This window comes from Sorex fumeus, unplaced genomic scaffold, assembly GCF_029834395.1.
Source record: "Sorex fumeus unplaced genomic scaffold, SorFum_2.1 ptg000095l, whole genome shotgun sequence".
Taxonomy (NCBI): domain Eukaryota; kingdom Metazoa; phylum Chordata; class Mammalia; order Eulipotyphla; family Soricidae; genus Sorex; species Sorex fumeus.
In genome coordinates, this window is record NW_026606152.1 from 7,324,160 (window position 1) to 7,351,046 (window position 26,887).

General features: G+C 39.9%; 1 protein-coding gene and 1 pseudogene across 3 annotated transcripts in view; both read left to right on the plus strand.

Annotated features, from left to right (window-relative positions):
- RAP1GDS1 (Rap1 GTPase-GDP dissociation stimulator 1) overlaps nucleotides 1-26,887 on the plus strand; it is a 247,978-nt gene that overhangs the window by 126,753 nt on the left and 94,338 nt on the right. For 2 of the 3 annotated variants that reach the window (XM_056132662.1, XM_056132663.1), the window contains exon 5: nucleotides 22,705-22,851. The exons of the other annotated variant lie outside the window; for it this stretch is intronic. In XM_056132662.1, coding sequence (XP_055988637.1) covers nucleotides 22,705-22,851 — 147 coding nt within the window. The remainder of the gene's footprint in view (nucleotides 1-22,704; nucleotides 22,852-26,887) is intronic. 3 annotated transcript variants of the gene reach the window in all.
- LOC130040665 (insulin-like growth factor-binding protein 3 receptor) lies at nucleotides 3,274-4,118 on the plus strand (annotated as a pseudogene).

Below are 26,887 nucleotides of genomic sequence, written 5' to 3' on the forward strand. Positions count from 1 at the left end.
TGTCCTCCCATTGTTCATCGATTTGCTCGAGCAGGCCCAATAATGTCTTAATTTTGAGGCTTGTTGTTACTGTGTTTGGCATATTGAATACCATAGGTAGCTTGCCAGGCTTTGCCGTGCAGGTGAGATACTCTCGGTAGCTTGCCGGGTTCCCTGAGAGGGGCGGAGGAATCAAACCCGGCTCGGCTGACACAGCCGTGTACAAGGCAAACACCCTACTGCTATGAGTATAGAATGATGAGTATAGAATACTCATCATTCTATGAGTATAGAACCCAAATATCACTCTATGAGTATAGAATGAACCCAAATATAGTATAGAATGAACCCAAATATCACTCTATGAGTATAGAATGATGGCTTTTTTTGACTAATTTTTGTAGTTTCATTGATGCTATTATTATATGTAGCTTTTGCTTTCAGATATATTATTTCATGGGTTTTACCTATACCTTTATAGTGAATAAATTACATTTTGAATTTCAGAAAAGATGACAGGTCAAATTTTTTATTCAAATTTTATTATTTTCTTAGTGAAGGAAGATCATTTTTTATTGAATAGAATTTAGAAAAAGGTAAGGCTTGGGGAAAGAAGGAAAGGAATACTTGTCTAAGAGAGAACACTAGCTTGAAAAGCAAGTGCAAAGAGACATAAGAGAAAAAAGCAAATGAGAAGTGTTCAAGTGAGATTACGGGTTTAAAGATTCGAAGATTTGAAGAACAAGCTTCATTCAAAATTTAGAACATCTGAATATGTCTTAGGTACATAATAGAATGCACTGTTTTTACACAGGTTTATTGGTAATGTGTGCCTCAATTAAAAATTTTTTTACTAGAATTTATAATTTATCTTTTAACTTTGTTAGGAAAATAATACAATGTGGCTATTTACCATTACCCTTTTCCCAAAAAAGTAAAAAAGTGCTGGGCAAAATTAAAAGTATATTACAGTTTTAAAAGTATATTTAAAGGAATAGAAAAAATCCTTTATAATCGTTTATGTCACAATGTCTAATGTTGAATATTAGCCCTTAGTGTTTCAGGCTTCTTTTTCTCCTCCCAGAGAAGCTTACAATGCTCTCACAAATACCCCTAACCCCTCGAGTTTATCTTTAACCTTTCCTTTGTGCTTTACAATTACCCAGTTCAGGCTTGGTTACTTAGTTGATTATAGACCTTGTGTTTGTAGTGAATTACTTTTCTATTTTCCCTATAGCCTTTTCATGTTTTACTGTAGAGCAGTGACCTTTGCTTAAACACAGAAAGAACACTAATGCTATGCTCCTAATATTTGGGAGTTGATGGACTCTGAAATATATCTATTTCTGGGTATTCATCATGACGACTTGACTCAGGCATGGGTTGTGTGGTTCCTAACACTCCAAAAGGTTGGGGTGGGCATCCTACCATGGACTCTGGATGCAACTGGGGCAAGAAACGAAGCTACCCCAACATCGAAATAGAACAGTCTGGAAAGCATGAAAGCATGGAAGCCAGTAGGACTTAAGAGACAAGACCCTAAGGGGAAGGAAAAGCTGAACTGACCTGAGGACTTAGTCTGGGTTTTACGGTAATTTAATAAAAAATGGGCTGGAGCAATAGCGCAGAGGGTAGGGCCATTTGCCTTGCATGTGGCCCTCCTGGGTCCGATTCCTCTGTCCCCGGTAAGCTACTGAGAGTATCGCATCCGCATGGCAGAGCCTGGCAAGCTCCCTGTGGTGTATTCGATATGCTAAAAACAGTAACAACAAATCTCACAGTGGAGACGTTACTGGTGCCCACTCGAGCAAATCGATGAACAACAGGAGGACAGTACTACAGTGCAGTGCTAGTAAAAAGTGTTTAGAAGAAAAAAAGAATAAAGCCTTGCTTGCTTGCCCTGGGAGCCCAGAGGACTATATTTCTTACTGCATTTATCCAAACAACTGCAAGTATTAGTAGAGGTAAACTTAATTGTTTAATATGTACAATTAAAGGGAAAGAGAAAAGCAATATAGATGTCCCTGGAAGACAGGGAGTCTCTTTGATTTAATTTCCCCAAGAGAATTGGCCTCCATTGAAATTCTTTACCTCTTAAATAATCAGTCACACCTACATGCAGTCCTATATCTCAAACCTCCTCATATGTTTTATAAGTGTGCTAACAGCTCTGCACTTAACAGGTCATTTTGACCATCAGTTTGTAGTCCCCATCTCTTTGTTCTGCTGGAGAGACTGGGGAGGCGGTTCTCGGGTGCCCAATGTACAAGTCACGTACCCAGCCCTGAACATACAGTCTAACTTTGAAAAATATTCTATTCTTGGGTAATTAGGTCATTGACTATCAGTTTTTTTTTTTTCAGTTTTAAGGTCATTCCATATAAAAAATAATTGTCCTCCCCACTTCTTTAAGAATAGGTACCGGCAGAGGAACCAAGGCAAGCGGGTCCTGGGGGGGCTGAGATCTCCAAGCCTACTCGGATTGGGGCTGAGCATCCTCCACCCAGATCCTCCGAATTCCAGTAGACGGGGGTCACACCCACCAACTGGCCCCCTGGTGCCGTGTAATCCCATCAACGGCCAAGACTCAGAGACTATAAAAACCAGCTCCCAGAACTGTGCGGCCGCACATGCATCTTATTATGACACGTGACATCTTATTATGACATCTTATTATCTCATTCCTACTATAGACAAACTGGCAGGCTACCAAATGTAACCTGCCCACACGGCAGAGTCTGGCAAACTCCCCGTGGCATACCCAATATGCCAAATACCAGATGATGGGTCTCATTCTCCTAAAGAGCCTTGAATATAGCACTAATCTCAGGGCTAGGATGAAGGAGACGTTACTGGGGCCTGCTTGAAGCAATCGACGAATCGACGAAAAGGTCATTCCATATAAAAAATAATCGTCCTCCCCACTTCTTTAGGAGCGATAAATTGGCATGTTGGAGAAAAATTATTTGTTCATTTGCAAAATATTTAAAATTCACCGGTGTGCTAATTACATCAAAAGAATTATTGCAACATGTCTCTGCCTGGCTCAGAATGGTGAGAGCGGGCTACGGGAGCACCCAATGCAGTTGACCAGGAGGGGATGTGGGTATTGAATTCCTGTTGGAGGGGCAGTCAGGGGAGGGTAGGCCCAGATGTGGCACCAGCCGCTGATCCTTTGGCTCTACCCTCCCCCTTCCTGCTTTTCTCCCCTTTCCAGATGTGCCCAGTTGGGATGTGCCAGGATGGGATGCAGGGCTGGGGCTCTCTGTGGACGCCCAGACCCCTCTGTTCCCCATGGGCAGCTGCCAGGTTGGCCACAACCTGCATCTTTGTCTGGCCTACCACCCACCTCTGTTCTGTCCACTCTGATCCTGTTACTTCTTGGCCTCTCAGCCTGAGCCTTGGCGACTTCCAATACACAGGACTGGCCTGTGCAGCCCTGACATTCCACAGGACTGGGTCTCCTCCTTGAGATCCTTTGGCCGGCTGACCCTGTGCCCTGCAAATGGGACAGTTCCTGGGAAATGGCATGGGTCTCATGTTGTGGGCTTACTGACCACCTTGAACTTCAGAAATGCTTCAGATGGTAACAAGACTCAGACATTCCAAACCAAGGTCCTGGGAAGTCAGATGGGATTGAAAGGATCTCATGCAGGTGAGCAGGTCCTCAACACAGCCAGGGTTACCACAGAAAGGACTCCAGGAACCTGCCTGTATTTTAGTGCTGCACCAGGAATCTTGTCCTCCAGCCAACCACCCATATCCTGCTCACGAGGAGGGAGCAGGAAATGTCACCTTGATCCCTAGAATTGCTGAAGAGTGTGTCACTGTCTGTAGCCATGAACTCCTTGTGCTCACCAAGCTGCTCACCTCGGAAGAGTTATCTTTATGTGGTTCCAGACTGCTGGTTTTAGGTTCCTTCCTGCTTCTCTTTGGCCTTCTCTGCTCTCTCAGTGCTGTGTGCTTCCACCCACGACAGGAGTCCCATTGGTCTCGAACCCAGCTTTGAGGACGCTCAATGTGGTTTCTGGCTTGTTCTCAGGTGTGAATCAACTTCTGGACCTCGGTTCTAAGTTGAAAGATACATTACAAGAAGTGGACAGCTGGACTGTGGTGGGAAATAAAAAACTTTTTGTCCCCAAAAAGAATAATTGCACCATGGTAGAACAATAAACTAATAGGGATTTATTTGACCTGTTGAATATTCCTTTTAATCGGCCTTCTGTACAACTAAGAAAACATTCATTTCTGCTTCCAGAATAGAATTAGAACCACACCTTTATGTCATCCATATTCCCATCTAAAAAAGCTTCAGTCCCTGCACTGTCAGTTTTAGGACGTCCCCCCACCCTGCCCCTGGTGACAGCCATTTAGTAAGTTCCATGAACTGCTTTTTCTGTACTTTTGTATTCTTTGAGAACATCCACTGAAAAACTCAATACTACCTCGAGGAGTTTAAATACTAAAATATAGACCGTGACAGTGTTAGAGTTAACGTGTATGTGTTCAAGAGTAGTGGAGGGATGAAAGAGAATTTGAAAGCTTGGAATTTTGCCTTGAGAAAAGGAAGAGGTGAGCCAAAAATGGACTTGGAACCCCACCCTTAGAAAACTTGAGCTGGAGACAAGCTATAAAGTTTCAAGAAGAAATTCATGGCCCTCAGCAGGTCTCTGCATAATTGCTCTGAACCTTTAATAGTAGCATTTCAATGGCAAATTACACCATTCGAAGCCTGGAGTAAGCAATCCATGATCCTCACTCCTAATGGCTTGGATCTCTTCCTGTTGTCCTCACATCTATGTATTTAGACACAGCGAAGAAACATGAACAGAGCCATTGATGAATGGTAAGAAAAGGCCAAGAATAGGGTGCCAAAAGAGCAAATAGAACAGGTACCATGCAGTTGACTGGGATTCAACCTCTGCATCACATGGACACTCCTAGTATCACCAGATGTGGCCCTGGAGGACCTCAGGACCCACCAGGTGACCGTCAGCACTGCAGGGACTCATTTCCAGACTCTCATATTGAACTGCAAGCCAGGCTGACCAAAGTTTTTGAGGGTGGACCTTGGGCACCACTGACAAACTCCCTGCCTTCTCCCAGCACACAGACTGGCACACACACACACACACACACACACACACACACACACACACACACACACCCTTTCCCAAACAAGCCTTTCAAACAAAAATAGCTAAGTTAAATGAAAAATCAGTGAAGGAGGTCATCAGTAAATATGAAAGTTTGAGTAAGCTCCAAACTTTATAGATATAAATAAACTAAAGAAATATCAAATGTAAAATACAAAATTCAGCGTCATTGTAAGAAGTTCAAATTCATATCAGTGGTCCTGAGGACAAGGTAGAGAAGAGACCCCAAAATAAGAAAAATAAATGTAAGAAAAAGGCGACATAAGAGCAATACAGGAGAGCATTCTCGGTGCTGCTTGGGGCAGGGAGGGAAACTCAACCTGCCCCCCTCTGAGGTGCCCCAGCAAAAACAGCCTGGCGCAGGGTCAGGACATTCTGTGAGTACTGTCATTTTGATAATATTATTCATCCCTGTTCATGAGCAGGGGATGTGTCTCCATTTCCTAGTGTCCTCTTCTATTTCTTGAAGTACTGTTTTGTAATTTTCTATGTGATGCTCCTTCACCTCTTTAGTTAAGCTGATTCCTGAGGTACTTGATTTTCTGAGATACTATTGTGAATGGGACTCTTTAAAAAATACCTTTTTCTTCTCTTGCATTATTTGTATATAGACACTTTTTCTCTACTTTTGGACATTATATTTTGCTTGAATTTTCCCACCACCATTCAAGCCTGTCTTCCAGGAGCATTTGCTAGATCATTTATTTTCCATTGCTTACTTTGCATATCATGAAAGCTTGCACAGCCTTCTTCTGAGATTCTAAAGTATAAATGGTTTGGTTCCAGAGACACCTCTGTAGGGAGCTATTCCAATGTGGTTTGAAGTAGTCCTGACACCCATATACTAGAACCTTGTTTGTAGAAGCTCATGGTCCCCAGACTTCCATCTAGAGAAGGTGGGGAAGACTGCACCTTTAGCAAGAATTTTGATACTTGCTTTCAGTTCAGGTAAATGTAAGTGAATTTAAATTAGCATTGAGAAAAATTGTAGTTTAATTAGAATATAAACTCCATGTGTATAATGTTTATTTGCAGCAAATATATATGGTATTTAAGTGAAATTAAGTAAATTACTAATTTCCTTAGCAGTGAGATAGATTGGGGTGTTTCAGAAACAGTTTTTATTTTGCTTTCTAAGACATCAGAATTTCAGAACTCATGCCTGGCAAGCACTGAATATGACTGGCATCCAATCATCAGGTGTACTACTCTTTCTTTATCTTGTCCTTCAACTCCCAAGTATTTAGAGTCTGCGAAGACCAAAATGATACCAAGGGCTGTACTCTTAGTTTCAGTGTGGGAAATGAGAACCAACACACACTCCCAGAACACCAAGCCAGTGGCCTCCAAACGCCAAAGAGCCCCCCAAATAAGTAATAATAAAACCAATGAAATTAGTAAACTGTAGTTAGTGGGCTTATAATGGGACCAAGGTCTCTTGAGGGATATACATATCTGTGTCTTAAGGTAGTCAGGACTTGAGGACTGAGGCGATGGCAGACATATATGGCAGACATAGAACAAACAAATTCCTAAACAATCAACCTGATTTTTAAACAGAGATGAGAGGGCATAGGCCAGACTTCAGCCCAAGTGAATGCAAAGCAACAGAGAAGAAAAGCATGACTCATGGGCCAGGAACCTAAGTAGGACTACAGAGAAAGTACAGCAAAGTACTACCTCTCAGACAGCTTCCCAGTGAGGATTCCTGGCGGTAGAAACATCTAACTTTGACTGGGAATCACAGGACAGCACAACAATCCACATCCCTTCCCCTCCCTCGCCCACCTCCTCCATATCCCCTTCAGTCTGCATGATGGCAGCAGTAATGCTTGAGTGTGGAGGGCTGCTCTTACCACTCCATGCTGCAAATGTGAGAAACTGTGGTAACCAGCCAGATCATGGAAGCAGGGCGTGCACAGATGAAACTCTGAAGACATAGCACCACTGCATAGAAATAATAGAAAGGCATCTTACTACAAATTTGTTGGATTTGAATTAAGGCAGGTGAGCCTGACAAAAACAAAGTGTAGTAAACACAAAAATGCAAAGAACAGGGTAATATGCCTGCAGCCAGCCTGGAACTTTCAAATATGTAGAAAACAATGATAATCAGGGCAAAAAATGGGGCAAAATAATGGATCAATTGACCATATAATCATTTGGAATTTATATCTTTCAGGGTTGCAAGCATGATTCAACATGCTCAAGTCACTGATCACTGTGTCAACAATTTGAGCCTTGTGATTTTTTCCCATAAATGCAGATAAAGGCATTAGACAAGGTCTAACCGTCATTTATGATAATTGTTAGTAAAAAGGTATAGAAGGAAAGTACATTAACAGAATAAAGAACATATATGATGAGCCTGGGTTAGAAACTGGATGGAAGATCAGAAGCAAGAGAAAGATGTCTACTGTCAGCTGTACTATTCCATAATAGTAAAGGTAGTAACCTAAGTAAGTAGACAAAAAAAAAAACAAGTACAAAATTCCAGATAGGAGGGAAAGAAAGAAGTACACTGACAGTATTTGCAAATGCATAGTAAACTGTCGAGTCCATGAACAAATTATTAGACTTAGTAAAGTTACATCCTACTTAAGTAATATACCGATTTTTAAAATTTTTTATCTGTAAACCAAGAACTATCAGTAAATTTAGATATCAGTTTATAATTATAGCAAAATCAGATACCTGAAATGAATTTAACTCTGGATTTATAAGTTCTGTACTCTGAAAAATATATTGTACTACAGAAAGTAATTGAAGATGATACAATAAGAAAGCTGTCTTTTGCTTGTGGATTGATTAGAAGAATTAATGTGGCTGAAATGGCCAGCTAAAGCAGTATGCACATCAGAACATTTCCTATCAGATCTCCAGCGGCAGTTATTTGAACAGGAAAACAATAAAATTTGCTTGGACATAGAACAGAAAAATCATAAAATTTATTTGGAAATACAAAAGACCCCAAGTAGCAAAAACAATCAGAAAAAATGTACTGTACGTTCCCTGACTTCTAACTGTAATACAGTGAGACAGCAGTCAGAACACAGTGGTACTGTATCATTGCCTCCGTGACATTCAAGTTTTCCTGTTACTGAAAGCTTTGTCTTTATAAAAAAGTATAAAGTTAAAATTTCAGATTTCATACAAATTTTTAATTACCATTCTAGCACTACCATACCTAGAATTTTATCATTTAATTTCTTTTCTAGTCAGCTCCTCAGAGACTATAATCCACAACTTGCGTCTTAAAAATTACTCCCTTGTGTTGAAAGTAAATCTCTCTTTCACATACTCTTATTAGCTATAACTGGAACTACTCTGAACTACTAAGTAGTTATACTACTACGTCTCATATTGTACTCCTAACTAGCAGTGAAGGGAATAAAAGGAGGAAGTTTGGTCTGACGCTTTGCATTCTCTGTGAATCAGGAAGCACTGCTCCTTTAGAGTTACAAAAGTTGGGAAAGTTGTGACTGTTTTAAATGGGTCATCCTGGATAATGTGATAGCATGTAGAAAGATTAGTTTATAGCATACCTTAGTACTTTGTCCATGCTTGGAAGGCCTATAAATTTTACAGTTAAACAAATGATTGTGTACTTTGTTTATTCTCTGCTTATGTTTCTAAATATTTTAGGCATATTCTTTAAGAGCTTTAGCAGTTTATCACTCTTAGCATTGATCTTAATGAATTTGTCACTTCATGAATATATGCATATGAAACTGTTATTGTTTATGTTTTCAAACACAAATTATATGCCACATAGATTTTCTGCATTGATTCATCGGCTTAATGTAAATTTTGGTTGTATTTTGCGCAGTTGTTAAATAGATTCTTCTTATTATTTGTTCATGGATGCCTTCAAAAGATTTTAGGGGTGAATCTCCATCCCTCTGTTTTGGTTCCCTGGAGAAGAGGATGAGTTAGGGAGGCCACTGTAGCTTGATGGCCCAGTCCTGGGTGTCTGCCACTGCTTTGGTTTTCCCTGGGGACCCCTGTGCCGATTGTTAGGCTTTAGGATTATGTGGTGTCCGCAGATGGTCCTACCCCATTTTCTCCTCCAGATGGCTGCACTGAGGACCAGTTGCAGACCACTGACTGGAGGTACACCTTGAGGATCACCTGGAACGGAAGTAGTGTGCTAAGATGGACAATAGCTAACTGGTGTTTGGTACTCCTTGGGTGGCAAGGACTGTTACATTCAGTAAAAATGCAGTGACTGATTCAGCTTTTCCCATGTTGTGCTTATAAATCCTCCTCCACTGAGTGGACTTGGCTCTCCATTTTTCATCTTATCTTACACTAGCATCCCTTTTTTTACAAAGTGTTACAACCAACATAATCGGTGTTATGAGACCTTTGACAAGTGTACAAAGGACTATGAGAAATTCCAGTAAGCCTAAGATTTGCTGTGACATGAAGAGAAGACTGATTCAGTTTTTCAATCGTGAAATTCTGGAGCTCTTTTTTGACAGTCCTTAGATTGGAAATCAACTGGTTTCTCTAGTAAAAACTAAATTCAGATTTCCTTCACTTTAGTTAAGAATTCTGATAATCATCATAACTTCTTTAGAATCTGAAATATGTCCATGGTTTTCTTAATCCATTCATCATAATATTGTATCCAAAGTGCAAGTGCTATCCAAAATGCATGAAAATAATTTGTATTAAGCTGTTAAGTACCTTTCTGTTTAGCTATTGGTTACCTTAAACTTTAGAAGAAGCCATATCTGTTGGTGTTTGGGGTGTGATCCATGCAGGGTCACAGGTCAAAATTAGGGCTCCCACCACATGCAAAGCTTCTGTTTCTGTTTTTTGAGCCACCTCCTTGGCACAGTTAAAATATCTCTATCCAGTGTTCAATTGGCCAAATATTCTAACCTTTTCTGTCATGGACATGTGTAGCCTGTGCAGAGCCGGCACTGTTATACCTGTGGGCAATATGTGCAGGATACTCTGAAAGAAAACAGTGGGGCTCTACAAAGTTCCACGATGGTTAGAACATTAAATGTGAACTATATAAAATTAAAATCCTTCTGTGGGACTGTATGTGGTGTTGGAGGTCAAACTGCTTGTAAAGCAAGTGCTTTTCCCCATATTATCTCTTAGGTCCCATAGACATACTTAATTGAAAATATAGATTATTTAAATTTGATACTGAAAATTTCTGAGAATTATGAAAAAGATTATTTTAAACCACAGAAGTAGACGGTAACATAAAAGTATAGCTGCTTAATATATATAAAAATGTTATTTGCAAAGTTAATTTTAGATAACATTTTGTTGCAGATAATAACTTGTACATCTGAGCTTTTCTTTTGACCTTTTATTTCTAAATGTCATTTCTAATAAGAATGATAAGAGCAGATTTTGTTTTTACTGTGGATATTGCTGAAGGGCTTCTGCTTAATTTATTTGCTCGAGCAGGCCCAGTAACGTCTCCATTTTTTTGAGACTTGCTGTTACTGTGTTTGGCATATCGAATTCATCACGGGTAGCTTGCCAGGCTTTGCCGTGCAGGCGAAATACTCTCGGTAGCTTGCCGGGCTCTCCGAGAGGGGCGGAGTAATCGAACCCAGCTTGGCCAGGCTGGCTATGCGCAAGACAAATGCCCTACTGCTGTGCTATTGCTCCAGCCCTTTGCTCTATTTGCTCGAGCGGGCCCAGTAACATCTCCATTGAAGACTTTTGTTGTTACTGTGTTTGGCATATCGAATACATCACGGGTAGCTTGCCAGGCTCTGCCGTGCGGGCGAGATGCTCTCGGTAGTTTGCCTGGCTCTCTGAGAGGGGAGGAGTAATCGAACCCGGCTTGGCCAGGCTGGCTGTATGCAAGACAAACGCCCTACTGCTGTGCTATCGCTCCAGCCCTTAATTCATTTAATATTTAAAATTTTTTTTCTTACTTCAGGCACCATGATTTGCAGTCCTGTTCATGGTACATAGAACATTTCAATACTGTCCCCTCGGGAGGGAGTATTCACGTCCCTCCATCACCCTCCATCCACCTCTTCTTTAGATAAGGTCTCAGATTCTGTTGTCTTTGGCCAGTTACTTTCTTGGTATGTTTCTTTATCTCACATCCGAGAGAGTTCACTTTGTATCTGTCCTTCTACACCTGGCAAACTTTATTTAGCATGGTACCCGTGAATATCATTTAGTTCTTATCCCGCTCATATGAGATGGCTATTATCTTCATTTCCTAAATGAAGAAATGCTAATTCATAGAAGTTTAGATAGTTCCAAGCTGGAAAGTCGCAGGACTGAGACTTTCATAGTCTATTACTGTCTGAAGCTCTTCAATCCCATACTGCCTTCAATTTTTTTCCTCCTTAGACCTTTTTCAAGGTCTATGAGCCGTCTAACTTCTCTTTTTTGGAAACCAGTAATGATAAAAAAATGAGAGAGACAATATTTTTGCAGGTGTTTTTAGAAGTCTTTCTCACATTTAAATAATTTGAATAAAGAATATTTAAACATTCCCAATTTCAGCCTATCTGTCTGAGTTATTACATTGTCTAATACTAGTTTTAGTAACTACTTGACTTTTTACGCTTTTTTCTTTTAAATTCTATTATATATGTATCAGTCTACTTATCTTTCTCTTCATTCCTTCCTTAAACTGCTGTTTTTCTTTTCATGTACATGTTGGGATAAACATTTAACTGCCTTATTGAATGTATACAGTGAATTCTCAAAAACCTGCTCTATGCATTCTGGAGTAACATACTACAGAAACGAGACTCGTATCGGGGCTGAGCATCCTCCACCCAGCTCCTCCAAATTCCTGTAGGTGGGGGTCACATCCACCAACTGGCCCCCTGGCGCCGTGTAATTCCATCAACAGCCAAGACTCAGAGACTATAATACCCAGCTCCCGGAAGCGGGTGGCCGCATTCGCAGCCGTGGGACATCTTATTATGACATTTTATTATCTCATTCCTACTTTGGACAAACTGGCAGGCTACCAGATGTAACCTGCCCACACGGCAGAGTCTGGCAAACTCCCCGTGGCGTACCCAATATGCCAAATACCAGTAACAATGATGGGTCTCATTCTCTTAAGCCTGAAAGAGCCTTGAATATGGCACTTTTTAAAAAATCTCAGGGCTAGGATGAAGGAGATGTTACTGGGGCCTGCTCGAGGCAATCGACGAATAACAGGATGGTTGTGATCGTCGTTGTGATGCATTCTGGAGAAGGTTCATCTTCTCCATTAGATTACCTAAGCTTTGGAAAATAAATAATACCCAAGTGGTGATAGATCGTGAAGCAGCGGGCACTCTCATACACTCTCCTCCCTGCCACTCTTAAGTGAGTTTGGGCACTAGCTTTGGAAGTCTGCCATTATCTAAGAAGGTAGATATGTCACTTTCTGTTAACCAAAAAGAACTATCTACACAGTGTAGATTATAGGCCAAACTAGGAACAGACCATTATTCAACAAATATTTTGCGGTAAGGCTGCATACACTTTAAAGCAGCTAAATTCCATAATGTTATCTTAACCATACAAAGGTTGACACACAACCACAACTACAACATAATTCCGTTTTATGTTTGTGTGTGTGTGTGTGTGTGTGTGTGTGTGTGTGTGTTTTGGGGACCACAGTGAGCAGTGCTCAGGGCTTACTTCTGACTCTGTGCCCAGGGATTGCTCCTGACAGGGCTCAGGATGGATGCCAAGGATCTAACCTGGGTCAGCTACATGCAAGTCAAGTGCCCTAACTCTCTTACTATCGCTCTACCTCCAACATGATTCCAGTTTTAAAATAGTCCAGAAAGCAAGCAAACCAAAACCATAATTTGGTAGTTAAAACCCAGGGAAACTGGAAAATCATTTTCATTCACATTCTTCCCTAGCTCTCTCCTTCCCTCTAGCTCTCATTCTTGCCCTCTGCTCCTCTTTTCCACTCATAAACACTCTCAGCATCATTAAGAGAAGTGGCATTTTACGAAAATCTGCCAAAAGGCTTCATTTTTTTTCCCCTAGTAAATATTTAGTAACTACCAAATATTTTGTATTTGCTGCCTGCAGGGAGGCAAAACTATTTCAGAAAACATGTAAAACTAAAATACACTCTATGATGGATGGGATGGGTGGTGCTGGAGTGATAGCACAGCGGGTAGGGCGTTCGCCTTGCACGCAGCCAACATGGCCGACCCGAGTTCGATTCCTCCGCCCTTCTCGGAGAGCCCGGCAAGCTACCGAGAGTATTCGATATGCCAGACACAGTAACAACAAAGTCTCCAATGGAGACGTTACTGGGCCCGCTCGAGCAAATCGACGATCAACGGGAGGGCCTTTACCTTTACCTTTACCTTATGATGGGTGGAGTGATAGCGCAGCGGTAGGGCATTTATTTGCCTTGCGCTCAGCCGGCCCTGCCGAGCTGGGTTCGATTCCTCCGCCCCTCTCAGAGAGCCCAGCAAGCTACCGAGAGTATCTCGCCCGCACGGCAGAGGCTGGCAAATTACACATGACATATTCAATATGCCAAACACAGTAACAACAAGTCTCATGATGGAGACATTACTGGGCCCGCTCGAGCAAATCGATGACAACAGAGAACAGTGCTACAGTGCTACTCTATGACACTATATGATATACTGTATAATACCATAGTAATTGTATTCAGTGGTTATCCCCAGATTATTTTCTCAACTTTAGTATATACCTTGCGCCAGATAATAGAATGCCAATTTAATAAACTTTTCTTTCTCATTTGTGAAACATAATTACCAGACCATTCTTCCTGAATAGAAAAGAAAGTACGGTACCCTATAAATTTCAATCCCTAATTTTCCCTAATGTGAAGATTATAATTTTGCTAGAAATTACGTTATGTGATGTCCATTGTTAAAGAGTGTAACAAGGCTTAAAGGGCTCATATGCTGTACTTTCTCCAGTGTTTGATAAAGTAAAGTAAAGGCCCTCCCGTTGATCATCGATTTGCTTGAGCGGGCCCAGTAACGTCTCCATTGGAGACTTTGTTGTTACTGTGTTTGGCATATTGAATACGTCACGGGGAGCTTGCCAGGCTCTGCCATGCGGGCGAGATACTCTCGGTAGCTTGCTGGGCTCTCCGAGAGGGCCGGAGGAATCGAACTCGGGTCAGCCATAAGATTCTAGGATGTTTCATAATGGTGGTAAATTTAGATTATATTTTTAGACTTGACAGTTGAAAATATTATACAAGTTAGACTATTGCTTATTGGAAGAATATTTTCAATTGTGAACATTAAGGGATATAAAAATTTATATCACTTAATCACTTAATCTCCGTTATTCTTCGATTTATTCGAGCGGGTGCCAGTAACGTCTCCATTCATCAACGTCTCCATAAATTTTTTTTATCCAGTAATAAAAAAAAATTTATATAAGAAACTTTTTAAGAACAGTAACAGTACTCATCTTAATGTCATAACATAAAGCTATAGAACTATTATTACCATGAGAAAACAATTTACATTGACACTTGCAGTAACAGGTATCTAATAATGTACTTTGAATAATTTTTAAGATGATTCAGACATACTGTGTCATTAGTTTTGGTAGAACAAAAGAGCACAGCATTATAAGGTACTGCTTTGCATTGTCAGATTCTTTAAAATGTTTTTGTTAAGCTCTGTTATTTCCCTAGCTGATTTGTCAAAATAGAAGAAGAAAAGTAACTACAGAAACATTTCTGTAATGGCCGTTAATATTTTTTTTTCTGCTCAGTTATCTATTGTTCTTTCTTCTCTAATTTAGTATTAATTTAACTTCCAGTGGAGAGATTCAGTTTATGCTCTGCTTCTGGCTCTCAAAATAATGTGTGACTAAAGATTTTTAAACAATCCATACAGGAAGAAGAGAGAAAGAAAGTGGGGGGGGGGGGAAGAGAAGAAAAACATTGTGTTGTGTTTGAGGTTGTGTTCTTTTTTTATTCACTATATCACTGTCACTGTCATCCCATTATTCATCGATTTGCTCGAGCGGGCAGCAGTAACATCTCTATTCATCCCAGCTCAGAAATTTTAGCAGCCTCTCCTTACTCGTCCTTCCCAACAGTGCCGTATTGGAGATTTTTTCAGGGTCAGAGGAATGCGGCCCATTATCATTACTGTTTTTGGCATATTGAATACACCCTGGGGAGCTTGCCAGGCTCTGCCATGTGGGCAGGATACTCTCGGTAGCTTGCTTGGCTCTCCGAGAGGGACAAAGAATGTATATAAGAGAATACAAGCAAGTCTCTTAAGACCAAACACATGTGTGTTGCTTTAGGTACATCAGTGGACTAGACTATAAGAGGTCTCACAGGCCTCTAGCTTTCAGAAGCTTTGTTTTTATAGTCTCTGGATCTTGGCCATTGATGGGATTACATGGTGCCAGGGGCAGTTTGTGGGTGTGGCTGCCAACCTACTGGAAAATGGGGCATCTGGGTGGAGGAGGTTCAGTCCCAATCCGAGCAGGCTTGGAGATCTTGGCCCTGGGTCCAGTATACCTGGGTTCCTCTGCTGGCTCTTTCATGCATGAGGCTCGTCTGAGTGTGTGGAGAGTGGCCTTGGGCATGACTGTGACTGGGTTCTGGAGGTTTTCGGCTGCCAGGGTTCTGCTTGGGGCGGGGAGGGAAATTCAACTCACCCCCCTCTCGAGAGGCCCGGGTCAAGACAGCCTGATGAGGGAGCAGGAGATTCTGTGTCAGGGGGTTAATATCCAGGATATATAAGACAGTACTAGAACTATATAAGAAAATAATCTCTAATCCCATCAACAAAGGGAGAAGAAATGAACAGAAGCTTCCTTAAAAAAGAAATACAAATGGCCAAAAGATAGAAGAAAAAAATGCTCTACACTACTAATCATCTGGGTGATGCAAATCCAAACAGTGATAAAAAAAAAAAAAGCAAAAACAACCAGTGCTTGCATGGATGCGGGGAGAATGTGATTCTCATTGTTTGTGGAAATGCTGACTCGTTCATCCCCTCTGGAAAACAATGTGGGCATTGCTTGAAAAACTAAGTTGAGCTTCCACATAACCCACCAATACCACTTCTGGGAATATATCTCAGGGGTGCAAAAAAGCATAGTAGAATGACATCTACACCTGTATGTTCACTGCAGCACCGTTCACAATACCAGAATCTGGAAACAACCCGAGTGCCTGAGAACAGACAACTGGGTAAAGAAACTTTGGTACATTTACATGGGATATTATACACTTGTTAGGAAAGATGAAGTCATGAAATTTGCTTATAAGTGGATACACATGGAGAGCACTGTACTAAGTGAAATGAATCAGAATGACTACTCATTTGTAGAATATAGCACTGCACTGCACTTTCCTCCTGTTCATCGATTCGCTCGAGTGGGCCCAGTAACGTCTCCATTGTGAGACTTGTTACTGTGTTTGACATATCAAATACACCATACGTAGCTTGCCAGGCTCTGTCCTGCAGGCAGGTTACTCTCAGTAGCTTGCCAGGCTCTCTGAGAGGGGCGCAGGAATCGAACCCAGGTGGCCCGGGTGTGCCACATGCAAGGCAAACACTCTACCCGCTGTGCATAATATGAGACTGACGCTCAAGGACAGTAGAGACAAGGGCAGGGAGGATTGTTTCATGGTTGGGAGCCTGCCTCATGAGCTGAGGGAGAAGGCAGCTGGGATAGAGAAGGGTTCACTAAGTCAGTGATGGTTGGAGGGATCGCTTGGGATGGGAGATGTGTGCTGAATGTAGATAAAACACCAAACATGATGACCTCTCAGTATTGTATGGCAAACCATGTGCCCCAAAGTAGAGCGAGAGTGAAAAGGAAATTGTCTGCCACAGAGGCAGGGGATGCAGTGGGGTGGGGATGGTGGGAGGGATACTGGGGACATTGGTGGTGGAAAATTACACTGGTGGAGGGATGGGTGTTTGATCACTGTGTGACTGAAATTCAAATATCTCATGGTGATTCAATTAAAAAAAGAGGTATGAAATTATATCACTAACAAGTATAGTCTTGTAATTAAACCATTATTTCATTAAAAGGGGTTAACTAAGCAACAAAGTTTTAGAACAGATTAAAATATTATGGCATATATTTCAATACTGTAAATAGAAAATAGGCAACCAGACATTTAGGCAGTTGATCTCACTCTCAGAAATATTATTAAATATTTTCACATGTGTGGTCAGTTATCAATTCTAACATCACTTAATCACTTAATCACTTAATCCCCGTTATTCATTGATTTAATCGAGCGGGTGCCAGTAACGTCTCCATTCATCCCGGTTGCGTGTTAGCGTAGCCCAATGGTATCTGTTCGTTTTAGGAACATGTAGAGCCCCAAACCGATCATTTAGGGTCTTGACGAAGAAGTCTGACCATCTTATAGGTGGGCGTCCACGTGATCTTTTGATGTCTCGTGGAATCCAATCAGTAATGGCTCTAGTCCAGCGGTTGTCTGTAAACCTCATTACGTGTCCAGCCCATCTGATTTTTGATGTCTTGGCAAATGAGACAGCGTCCCTGATTCTTGAGCGTTGACGAAGATCAGAACTCCGGATTCTATCTCTCATTTGAGTGAATCGTGATATTCCAAGCATAGTTCTTTCGATTCCTCTTTGTGAGACCCGAATAGTGTTCTCATCCTGTTTTCGTAGGGTCCAGGTTTCTGAGGCATATGTTAATGCAGGAAGAATAGTGGAATCAAAGAGATGTGCTCGTAGCTGGAGGTTCTTTGGCCTTTTAGTTATTTCTTCAATGCTCTTGAAGGCATTCCAAGCCGCTCTCTTCCTCCTGCGCAACTCAGGTGCCAGGTCATTCATCATGTTGATTTCTCGACCTAGGTATATAAAACTGTTGCATTCGGAGATGGTGGTTCTGTTGAGAGCGAATGGAGCGTCAGGAACAAGGCTGTTTCTCATAAACATTGTCTTCGTAAGATTCAGCTGTAGTCCGACCTTTCCACATTCACGGTCAAAGTCGTTCAGCATTTGTGCCGCTTGGTTGATGTTTGGTGTTATTAGAACGATGTCATCAGCAAAGCGGAGGTGGTGTAGTTGCCGACCATCTATCTTCACTCCCATGTTTTCCCATTCCAGTCGTCGCATGATGTTCTCAAGGGTGGCACTGAAGAGTTTTGGTGAAATGGTATCACCCTGACGAACCCCTCTCTTGATATGGATGATTACTTCTTTGTAGAATGGTGAGATCTTGGTAGCGAATCCGCAATAGAGCTCACGAAGGATCCTGATGAGTTTGTACGCCCTGATTGGCTAGGGCTTCCATGACGGCTTCCGTCTAAACAGAATCAAAGGCCTTCTTTAAATCAATGAATGTTAGACAGAGCGGCATCTTGAACTCCCAAGATGCCTCAATGAGCTTGGTTATTGTGTGGATATGGTCGATGGTACTGAATCCTTTTCGGAATCCAGCTTGTTCACATGGTTGTCCTTCATCTAGTGTTCTGCTAATCCTATTCAGGATGACTCGAGTGAATAGTTTGTAGATGACAGACAATAGGCAGATTGGGCGATAGTTGCCAATGTCATGGATGTCTCCTTTCTTGTATAGTAGTACATTCCTGCTGGTTTTCCATTGGGATGGAACCTTGCATTCAGACAGGTAGCGTGTGAAGAGTCGAGCCAATGTATTGATGAGTACTGATGGTAAGTTCTTCAGGTGTTCAGGCCTGGTCTTGTCTGGGCCAGGTGCTCTTTGTTTCTTTACCGACGAGATGGCATGTTGGATTTCGGAAGGGAGAACATTGGGAACGACATCCATCATGTGGTATGTGGTATGTGGGCAAGTGGATGTGGCTATTAAAGAGATCTGAGTAGAAGTCATGAATAATCTTCTCCATTGCCCTTCTGGAAGATGTGATAGATCCATCATGATGTCGGAGGGCAGTCATCTTGGTTTTGTAGTTGGTGAAGGACAGGCGGGCATTACAAATGTTTTTCCCAGCTTCTGCTGCATCTACCAGTACTGCTGCTCTCCTGTTTTTGAGGTCATCCTTGATGGCTTCTCTGCATTGTTTTGCCAGTTCGGACGTTCGCTTATGGTTGCCTGAGGCACGTGCCAAGCCACGTTGGCGAATAAGTTCAAGAGTGTTCGAAGAAAGACGGTTTTTTGTGGTTATCTCTCTCTTGGCATTCCTTGCACAATCATGGAGGTGTTGAATCATTCGATCGTATTCCTCATCAATGTTGTCAATGACGGCATCTTCCCATGTTGCCGCAATAGAGCCAAAGAGCTCCCAGTTGGTGGTTGTTCTGGGAGTCCTCTTCTTAAACCTTGCATTCTTTTCTCCTCGTTCTGTGAGGTAGAATTTTGCACGATGAAGATGGTGGTCTGATCCCGTTTGGAATTTTGGGACAACAGCAACATCGGTTAGGCAAAACCGCCGATTGAATATGATGTGGTCTATTTCATTGTGGAACCGTCCATCGGGAGACTCCCATGTCCAACATTTAGATTCAGCCTTTTGGAATTGTGAGTTACCATGGAAGGTTTTGGTTGACATGATGAACTCAGACAGTCTGTCACCCTGTTTGTTCCATTCCAGGCCATGGGTTCCTTTGTGGAGTTCATCGACTGATCTTCTTGGTCCTATCTTGGCATTAACATCACCGACAATGATCTTGTAGAAGGTGTGATCTTCTTTATAGAACTTCTCCAGCTCCATGTAGAATTTCTCAGTTTCTCTTTCACCATAACTGGATGTTGGTGCATAGACAACAAAGATAGAAACTGCCGGTAGTGAGCCACATTTATTCAAGTGTAATCGTCCGATTCGGGTTGTTAGGCATTCAAATGAATCAATGCTCGTGACTAAGTTTGTGTTGACAAGGATACCGACACCACCGACGCCTCTTTTATCACATGTTCCAAGGAACAGTTCTTCTCCAGTGTCGAAAACAGCATGATGGGATTGATGTCTTCTCGTTTCGGTCAGACCAATGATGTTGTACTTGATCTTTCGTGCTTGTACCATAAGGTCTTCAATGGATGCAGCAGATGCCAGCATACGAGCATTAAAAGTACAGACAATCATTTTTGTTTTTCTGCGTTTTGGCAGTCTATGTCTGCCTTGGTGTTTTATCAGCCTCTCCTTCCATATCCTTCTCGACTCTGCATATTCAGGGTTAGGGAAATGAGATCCATTTATTACTGGATTTGGCATATCAATTTGGTCTATTTGGCATAGACTACGGATAGCTTGCCAGGCTCTGCCGTGCGGGTTGGATATTTAAGGATATTTAAGGTACCCTGAAAACTTAGAGAAAAGTAAATAAATAGTCGCACGGCCGCGAATGCCTCGCGCGCTCCCGGGAGCTTGTTGTGATAATCTCTGGATCCTGGCCATTGTTGGGGTTACACGGCAGTTGGAGGGTGTAATTGTCTAGCTACTGACAGGTCCAGTAGTAATTCTAACATCAAATTATTAAATTACTATGAGTGAAAAGGGAATCTATGATTCTTCTGCTGTTATGACTGTCTGAAGTATATAATATTGTAAAAATAAAGATTTTAGCATACCTCCATGCCTTTCACTTCTCCTTCATTATTTATTTATATAAATAAATTTGTCGAACAAATTGGGTTGTTGAATTAGTGGGTATTTTATAACAGCGTTGAATAGAGGCCATCTTAAGTTTTTGCTGGGAATTCGTTTGCAGTAAATTTTATATTGTAAGTGTACTCCATATTATTTCTAAGACTTTGTTTCCTGGTACACATAATTAATTTAAGGTTGCTAAATCTGACACTTGATTTTAGCCAAAAGGGTGAGAAGCGGTGAAATTGCTAAATTCTAATCTTGCATAATAAAATTTTTGAAAACCCACATTTATTCAGTAAGTAGAATAAAATTATTTATATGCCTTTAGGTTTGTATTCCTAATGTTCAGTTTTCTTTCATATTGTGCACATGTAATTACCGAACAATTTACAGTTTACATTTACAGTTTTTTTTTTTTGTTACTGGAAAATAAAGCTTTCAGAATTAGGTTTGTACCACAGCTATAATCAGCATTCGTGGTTCTCAACTAAAGTAGCCATATGTGAATTTTCTCTAATCACTGATTAACATAGTATTCTTTTCTGCTTTGGCTTATTGTTATAATAAAACAGGTTGAACATGGCTTAGGAATAAGTGGAAGATTCTATTTGGTTTTCATTTAAGTTGGAATTTCTTTGCATTTTCAAAGTTCTGAAGCTCATTTTTATCAGGCCCTGTTATATAGATTTTGCATAATTCATACTATTTTATTATCTAATGTAATCCTATATTGATTAAAAGATTATACTTCTTGTAGTATTTCATTAGAAAAATGAAAATAGTTCATTTGCTAGTTTCTTAGGTATAATTCCTAGGTCAGCTGTTTGTCCTATTGATCCTTTTGTCATGCTTCTGTAATTATACTTCCAGTATGGCAGCCAGTACCAGATCTGGTATTGGGCAGGGTCTGACATGTAAGTGCAAACTATACTCTGACTTTTTAAGATTTGCTACAAAAAAAAAGAGTGTACCATTTTACAGTAATTTTAGTATTGATTGCATGCTGGACTTGATACATTTTAGTTATATTAGTTAGAATGTTGTAATCAGATCAGTTTACCTATTTTAGTTTTAATGTGGGTCATAGTAAATTTGTGTTATTGGTTTTGCGGCTCCATCCAGCAGTGCTCAGGGTTTACTTTGACTGTATAGGGAACCAGACGTAGTTCCTGGGATTGAACCAGAATTTACTGCATGCAAGGCAAGCACCTTACCCATTGTACTCTCTCCGGCCCGACAAGTAAACTCAAACTAAATTTGTGTCTTTCATGTCTGCTGAACAATGCTTTCCTAGAGTATATTTTTTATAAAGATCATAAGAACTTTAATTTTAGAAAAGTATTTTATTTCTTGCCCATGTTCAAGGTTAGAAAGTATAATAAAGCTACTTAGATGTTCTGAGAGTTAATGACATTTATTTTATGTAACATAAGATATATGTGCATGTGTGTATGTGTATAAAACTGAAGCATAAACTTGAAAAGGAAACATTGTGGCCTTTAGAAAATGCTGTAAATATACCTTAATCCTAATGCTACTTAAAAATTACATACTTGTGATCTAAATTTATACCATGCCAAATAGGTTTCTGTTAATATATTGGCTTCAAAATCACTGAGAAATTGTATACTTAGTGGTTCCCAAACTGAGCAAAGAAATCCCAAGAAAATATCTTCTGTCTCTTATATATATAAAATTGTCTTTTGTGAAAGGATGAAGGAAAAATTTCATCATTGATATAAATTCCTGTAGCAGAGAAATTCTTTAAGGTCCTAGATGATGCCAATGAGAATAATCTTTTTAAATAATCTTTCAAAAATTGTTTCTTATCCCCATCCCACTCCCATTTCCATGGTTATTTGTTTTGTTTGTTTGATTTTATCCAAAAGGAAATATTTAGTGCCCTGTCTAGTTTTATTTTCTACTTAATCACTAGCTATGGAATAACACTGTTGTATTTGTATTTGGAATTGTAAGGTACATTTCTTTTTTCTTTTCTTTTTAATTTGACTCTTTGTTTTACAGATGAGGGCAGAAGTGCAGTTGACCAAGCAGGTGGTGCACAGATTGTAATTGACCATTTAAGGTCACTGTGCAGTAGGACAGATCCCGCCAATGAGAAGCTCTTGACTGTCTTTTGTGGCATGCTGATGAACTATAGCAATGAGAATGGTAAACAAAATTGAAAACTTGCTTTATCTCTGGGGGAATTTTTAAAAATCATCATTTCTAGTGCAAAGTAAAAATTTTAGAAAATTATGAGCAAAAAAATCTATAAGTGGAATATAAAAGTAACCAACATAGAATTTCAATGTATCAAAAATAAAAAGTAGTCTAATTTGCTAAATGAGACTCATTTTTGAAGAGTTCCCATGTTAATATCAAAAATAAAAACTAATGGTATAATTTAATATTTCTTGGTAAGAACATTTAAAAATAAATATTAAAACAGATTTATGTCTGTTTTCTTATATTAATATTAGAAAGTAGCTTTAAAATGTAAACATTGTATAAATGAAATAATTCTGTGTGCATAGTATATTTATTTGTAGGGTTTAAAAATTCTTCAATATAATTTGAACTTTAAAAAAGTAAAGGACTAACGTTTTTAGAAATTTAACAAATACTTGTAAACAGAAGTGTCTTTTCTCTGTAAAACATTCTTAGAACTTTACAACAAATGACATGCAATTTTTTAATAACCTATATTGTTAATTATTGAACATAAAACCAGTGATGTGAAGACTTTTCTATACTCTTAGATAATACCCACATATTTAGTGTATTAATTACTACATGGACCAAACCTTACGTTCCGGTTGATTCCTTTAGTGTAACTCAAGTTTGGTTTCTTTCATAATGATAATTTTAGTGATAGTCTTTGACAGAGCTTTGAATTTTTGGGGTTTTCTTGTTTGGCTATGTAGTTTTTGGGGGGTTGTTTGTTTTGGGGCCACACCTAGGAGTCCTCATGGCTTACTTCTGACTCTGCCCAGGGATCACTCCTGGCAGTATTGAAGGGACTTCTGGGGTGTTCGGGTTTGACCTCAGGTTGGTCATATGCAGGGCAAGAGCCTTACCCACTGTACTATCTCTCTGACCGCTAATATGCATAGTATATTATATATATGTGTATATATATATATGTAGTGTGTGCGTGTGCGTGCGCCCGCACGTGCACTCGTTAAAGGACATGAGCCTTTAAGCATAGTTGTCAGTGATGTTTTGGTAGTTGTGGGCCCAAAGATGTATTCTCAGTGATAAAGAGAAGGAGGGGAGGAGGAAGCAAGGGAGGGAGGGAGGGAGAGGAGAGAGAGACACCCAGAGAGAGAAGAGAAGAGAGCAGTGACTCCTTAGGTTACTTTTGTATTAGTGACAGCAAATCAGCCAGTGTTGGGGACCGGGCCAAATTCAAGAACTGTAGAAATGACACAGCCATTGCTCGCTACTCGTCGATTATTTTTGGTTATTTGACCAGTTACAATCGTATTATTTGGGGTTGGAGAGATGCTGAACATTTAGGTTTTTAATATGCTTTTTAAAATCGTTATTTAATATCCACCTTTTTTTTTTTCAGTCACACCCTGCTGTCTCAGGGTTTACTCCAGGCTCTGTACTCAGGGATCACTCCTGGTGGGGCTTAAGGGACCACATGAGGTGCTGGGTCTTGAACCCTGGTTGGCTACATGTATGTTACTACCTGCTGAACTCTCTGACAGTAACATTTGCCTTGTAGCCTGATACAAGTTCGTTACGCTATGTCCTCAGGCCAAAGGCCATCAGTATTATCTATAATGAAGTGGTTATAGTTATCAGAATATTTTTTTGTAGCTATATTGAGAGGGGCCAAACCTACTGTGGGTAACTGCAGTGGGATAGTGACAAGTGCCTGAGCTTTCACACAGCTTCACACGTGTAAGAGTTATGTGTTCCACCTCAAGCTGCTTCTCCCAGCCTAGGATACTCTTCTTAGGATCTTTCAACTCTTCTTGACCTCTGATGGGATTATTTTAGAAGACAAAACGTCCTAATCCTGGGATTATTTTAGAGGAGAAAATATCCTAATCATCAACAGGAGAAACACAGGATAAAATCTAGGTAAACTGCAAATGAATTGATCTCTTTTGTAAGAGTTCAAATATGATCACTATATATTGGTATCTTAATTGAAGTAGGAAATCATTTTGCTTTTGTCTTTATCTTCACTTAAGTTTATTAAAATGTAAGAAAGTGAAACAACAGTTTCACTTATATTTTATATCACTATATTTTATATTTATATCACTATATTTTAGAAAGTTAAAGACAGTAAGTTATGACATTGTAGCATCTTTGGATATAAAAATTAGAAATCAGTTATTAAAAAATTATGTAAACACATCAAAACCTATCTAGGTTGTACAAAAAGCATGATGAATGGCCAAAAGGACTCAAAAAGCCTACTTCTGATTCAAAGGAAATTATGATTGAGTCTCTATCATAGGACTCAGATCTATCATAGGACTCAGATTAATAGAATTAACATATTAGTGTCTTAAAGAAACAAATGCCAGAGTACAGAAAATTCTTTCCTTTTTCATTTATATTTCTCTTTCCTAGGAATCGTAATTTGTGAAGTGGTTCTTTGTCTCAGCATTCCCTGTAATGCTATTTAACTTAAATTATATTCTTTTGTGTTTGTTTTGTGTAATTATTATGCACCATTTACATAGAATTTTATTACCTTTTTGTCTTTTAGATTTGTTTTTTGTCTTTTAGATTTGTTTAAATGCAACTATTCCATCTTAAATATTCGGTCTCCTTCACTACGTTGATGATTTGGTATTAATCTTGTGCAATTTAGATGAGTCATGGAGAAAAAAATTAAACTTCTAAAACATAGAAGATACATTATTACTATCACTAATAAATCATGTTCCTGTTAATGTGTTTTTACCATTGAAATTCACTGTATGAGACTTAGTCTTTGAGGGCTGGAGTGATAACACAATGGGTAGAGTAGTTGCCTTGCACCCAGCTGACCCAGGTTCAATTCCCAGCATCCCATATGGTCCCCTGAGCACTGCCAGGGATGATTCCTAAGTGCAGAGCCAGGAGTGACACCTGAACATTGCCAGGTGTGACCCAAAAAGGAAAAAAAAAAACAAAATACTTAATCTTTGAGTAGAAAAGTTGAACTGATGCATGTTATACCAATAGAAAAATTCTACCCCTAGAATCAATAACTTTATCTGTCTATAGTTCTTTTTTCATTTTCTAGATTTTTTAAAATATAAAATGTTTACAAAAACCCAGTATCTTAATTATTCTGACATTAACATTTTTAAATGGTATCTAAATTCTTAAAGTGGGTTGACACCACGCAGAAATTCAATTATGTTTTGTTTCTTGATATGGTGGATTACTCTGAACGTGTTCAATTTGTGTGTGTGTGTGTGTGTGTGTGTGTGTGTGTGTGTGTGTGTGTAAGGGCAGGAGGGTTGGAGGGCTGGGGCCAGTGGTACTTAGGAGTGACCACTGACCACATTGTGCTGGTGATTTGACCATGAAGCTGACAAGCTACATGCAAGGCAAGCAACTTAACTTCTTGTACTGTCTCTCTGGCCCAAAATAATTTATTTTTGTCCAGAGCTACTTTTGGCTTTGTGCTTAGGGTTCACACCTGACGATGATTGGGGAACCATATATGGTACTGGGATTTGAACTAGGGTTGCTGCTGCTGCCACATGCTAGACAAGCACCTCAGTCTTTTTAGTCCAATGTTCAATTTTAAAATCCATTAGAATAAAATAGGCTTTCTAAATGTATATTAGTAGGGTATGTTATAAAAACGCTTAGCAAAGGTATTTTTGTACCATTTGATGGAGTTGTAGAAGACTCAAGATTTAAGAGATATCAAGGTATTTGTTCAGTTCAAGACTATACATACTTATAGACTGAAAATTATATAATATTTTTAGTTTCTCCTTGCATACACTTCATTTTTTTAAAAAATTTTTATTAGTGAAACACCACGAGGTACAGTTGTAGACTTACAAATTATTGTGCTTGGGTTTCAGTTACACAATTATCGAATACCCATCCCTCCACCAGTGCCCATTCTCCACCACTACTGATCCCAGTATCCCTCCAACGCCCCATCTTCCCCATCCCACTCTGCCTCTGTGGCAGGGCATTCACTTTTGTTCTCTCCTTTTGGGTGCTGTGG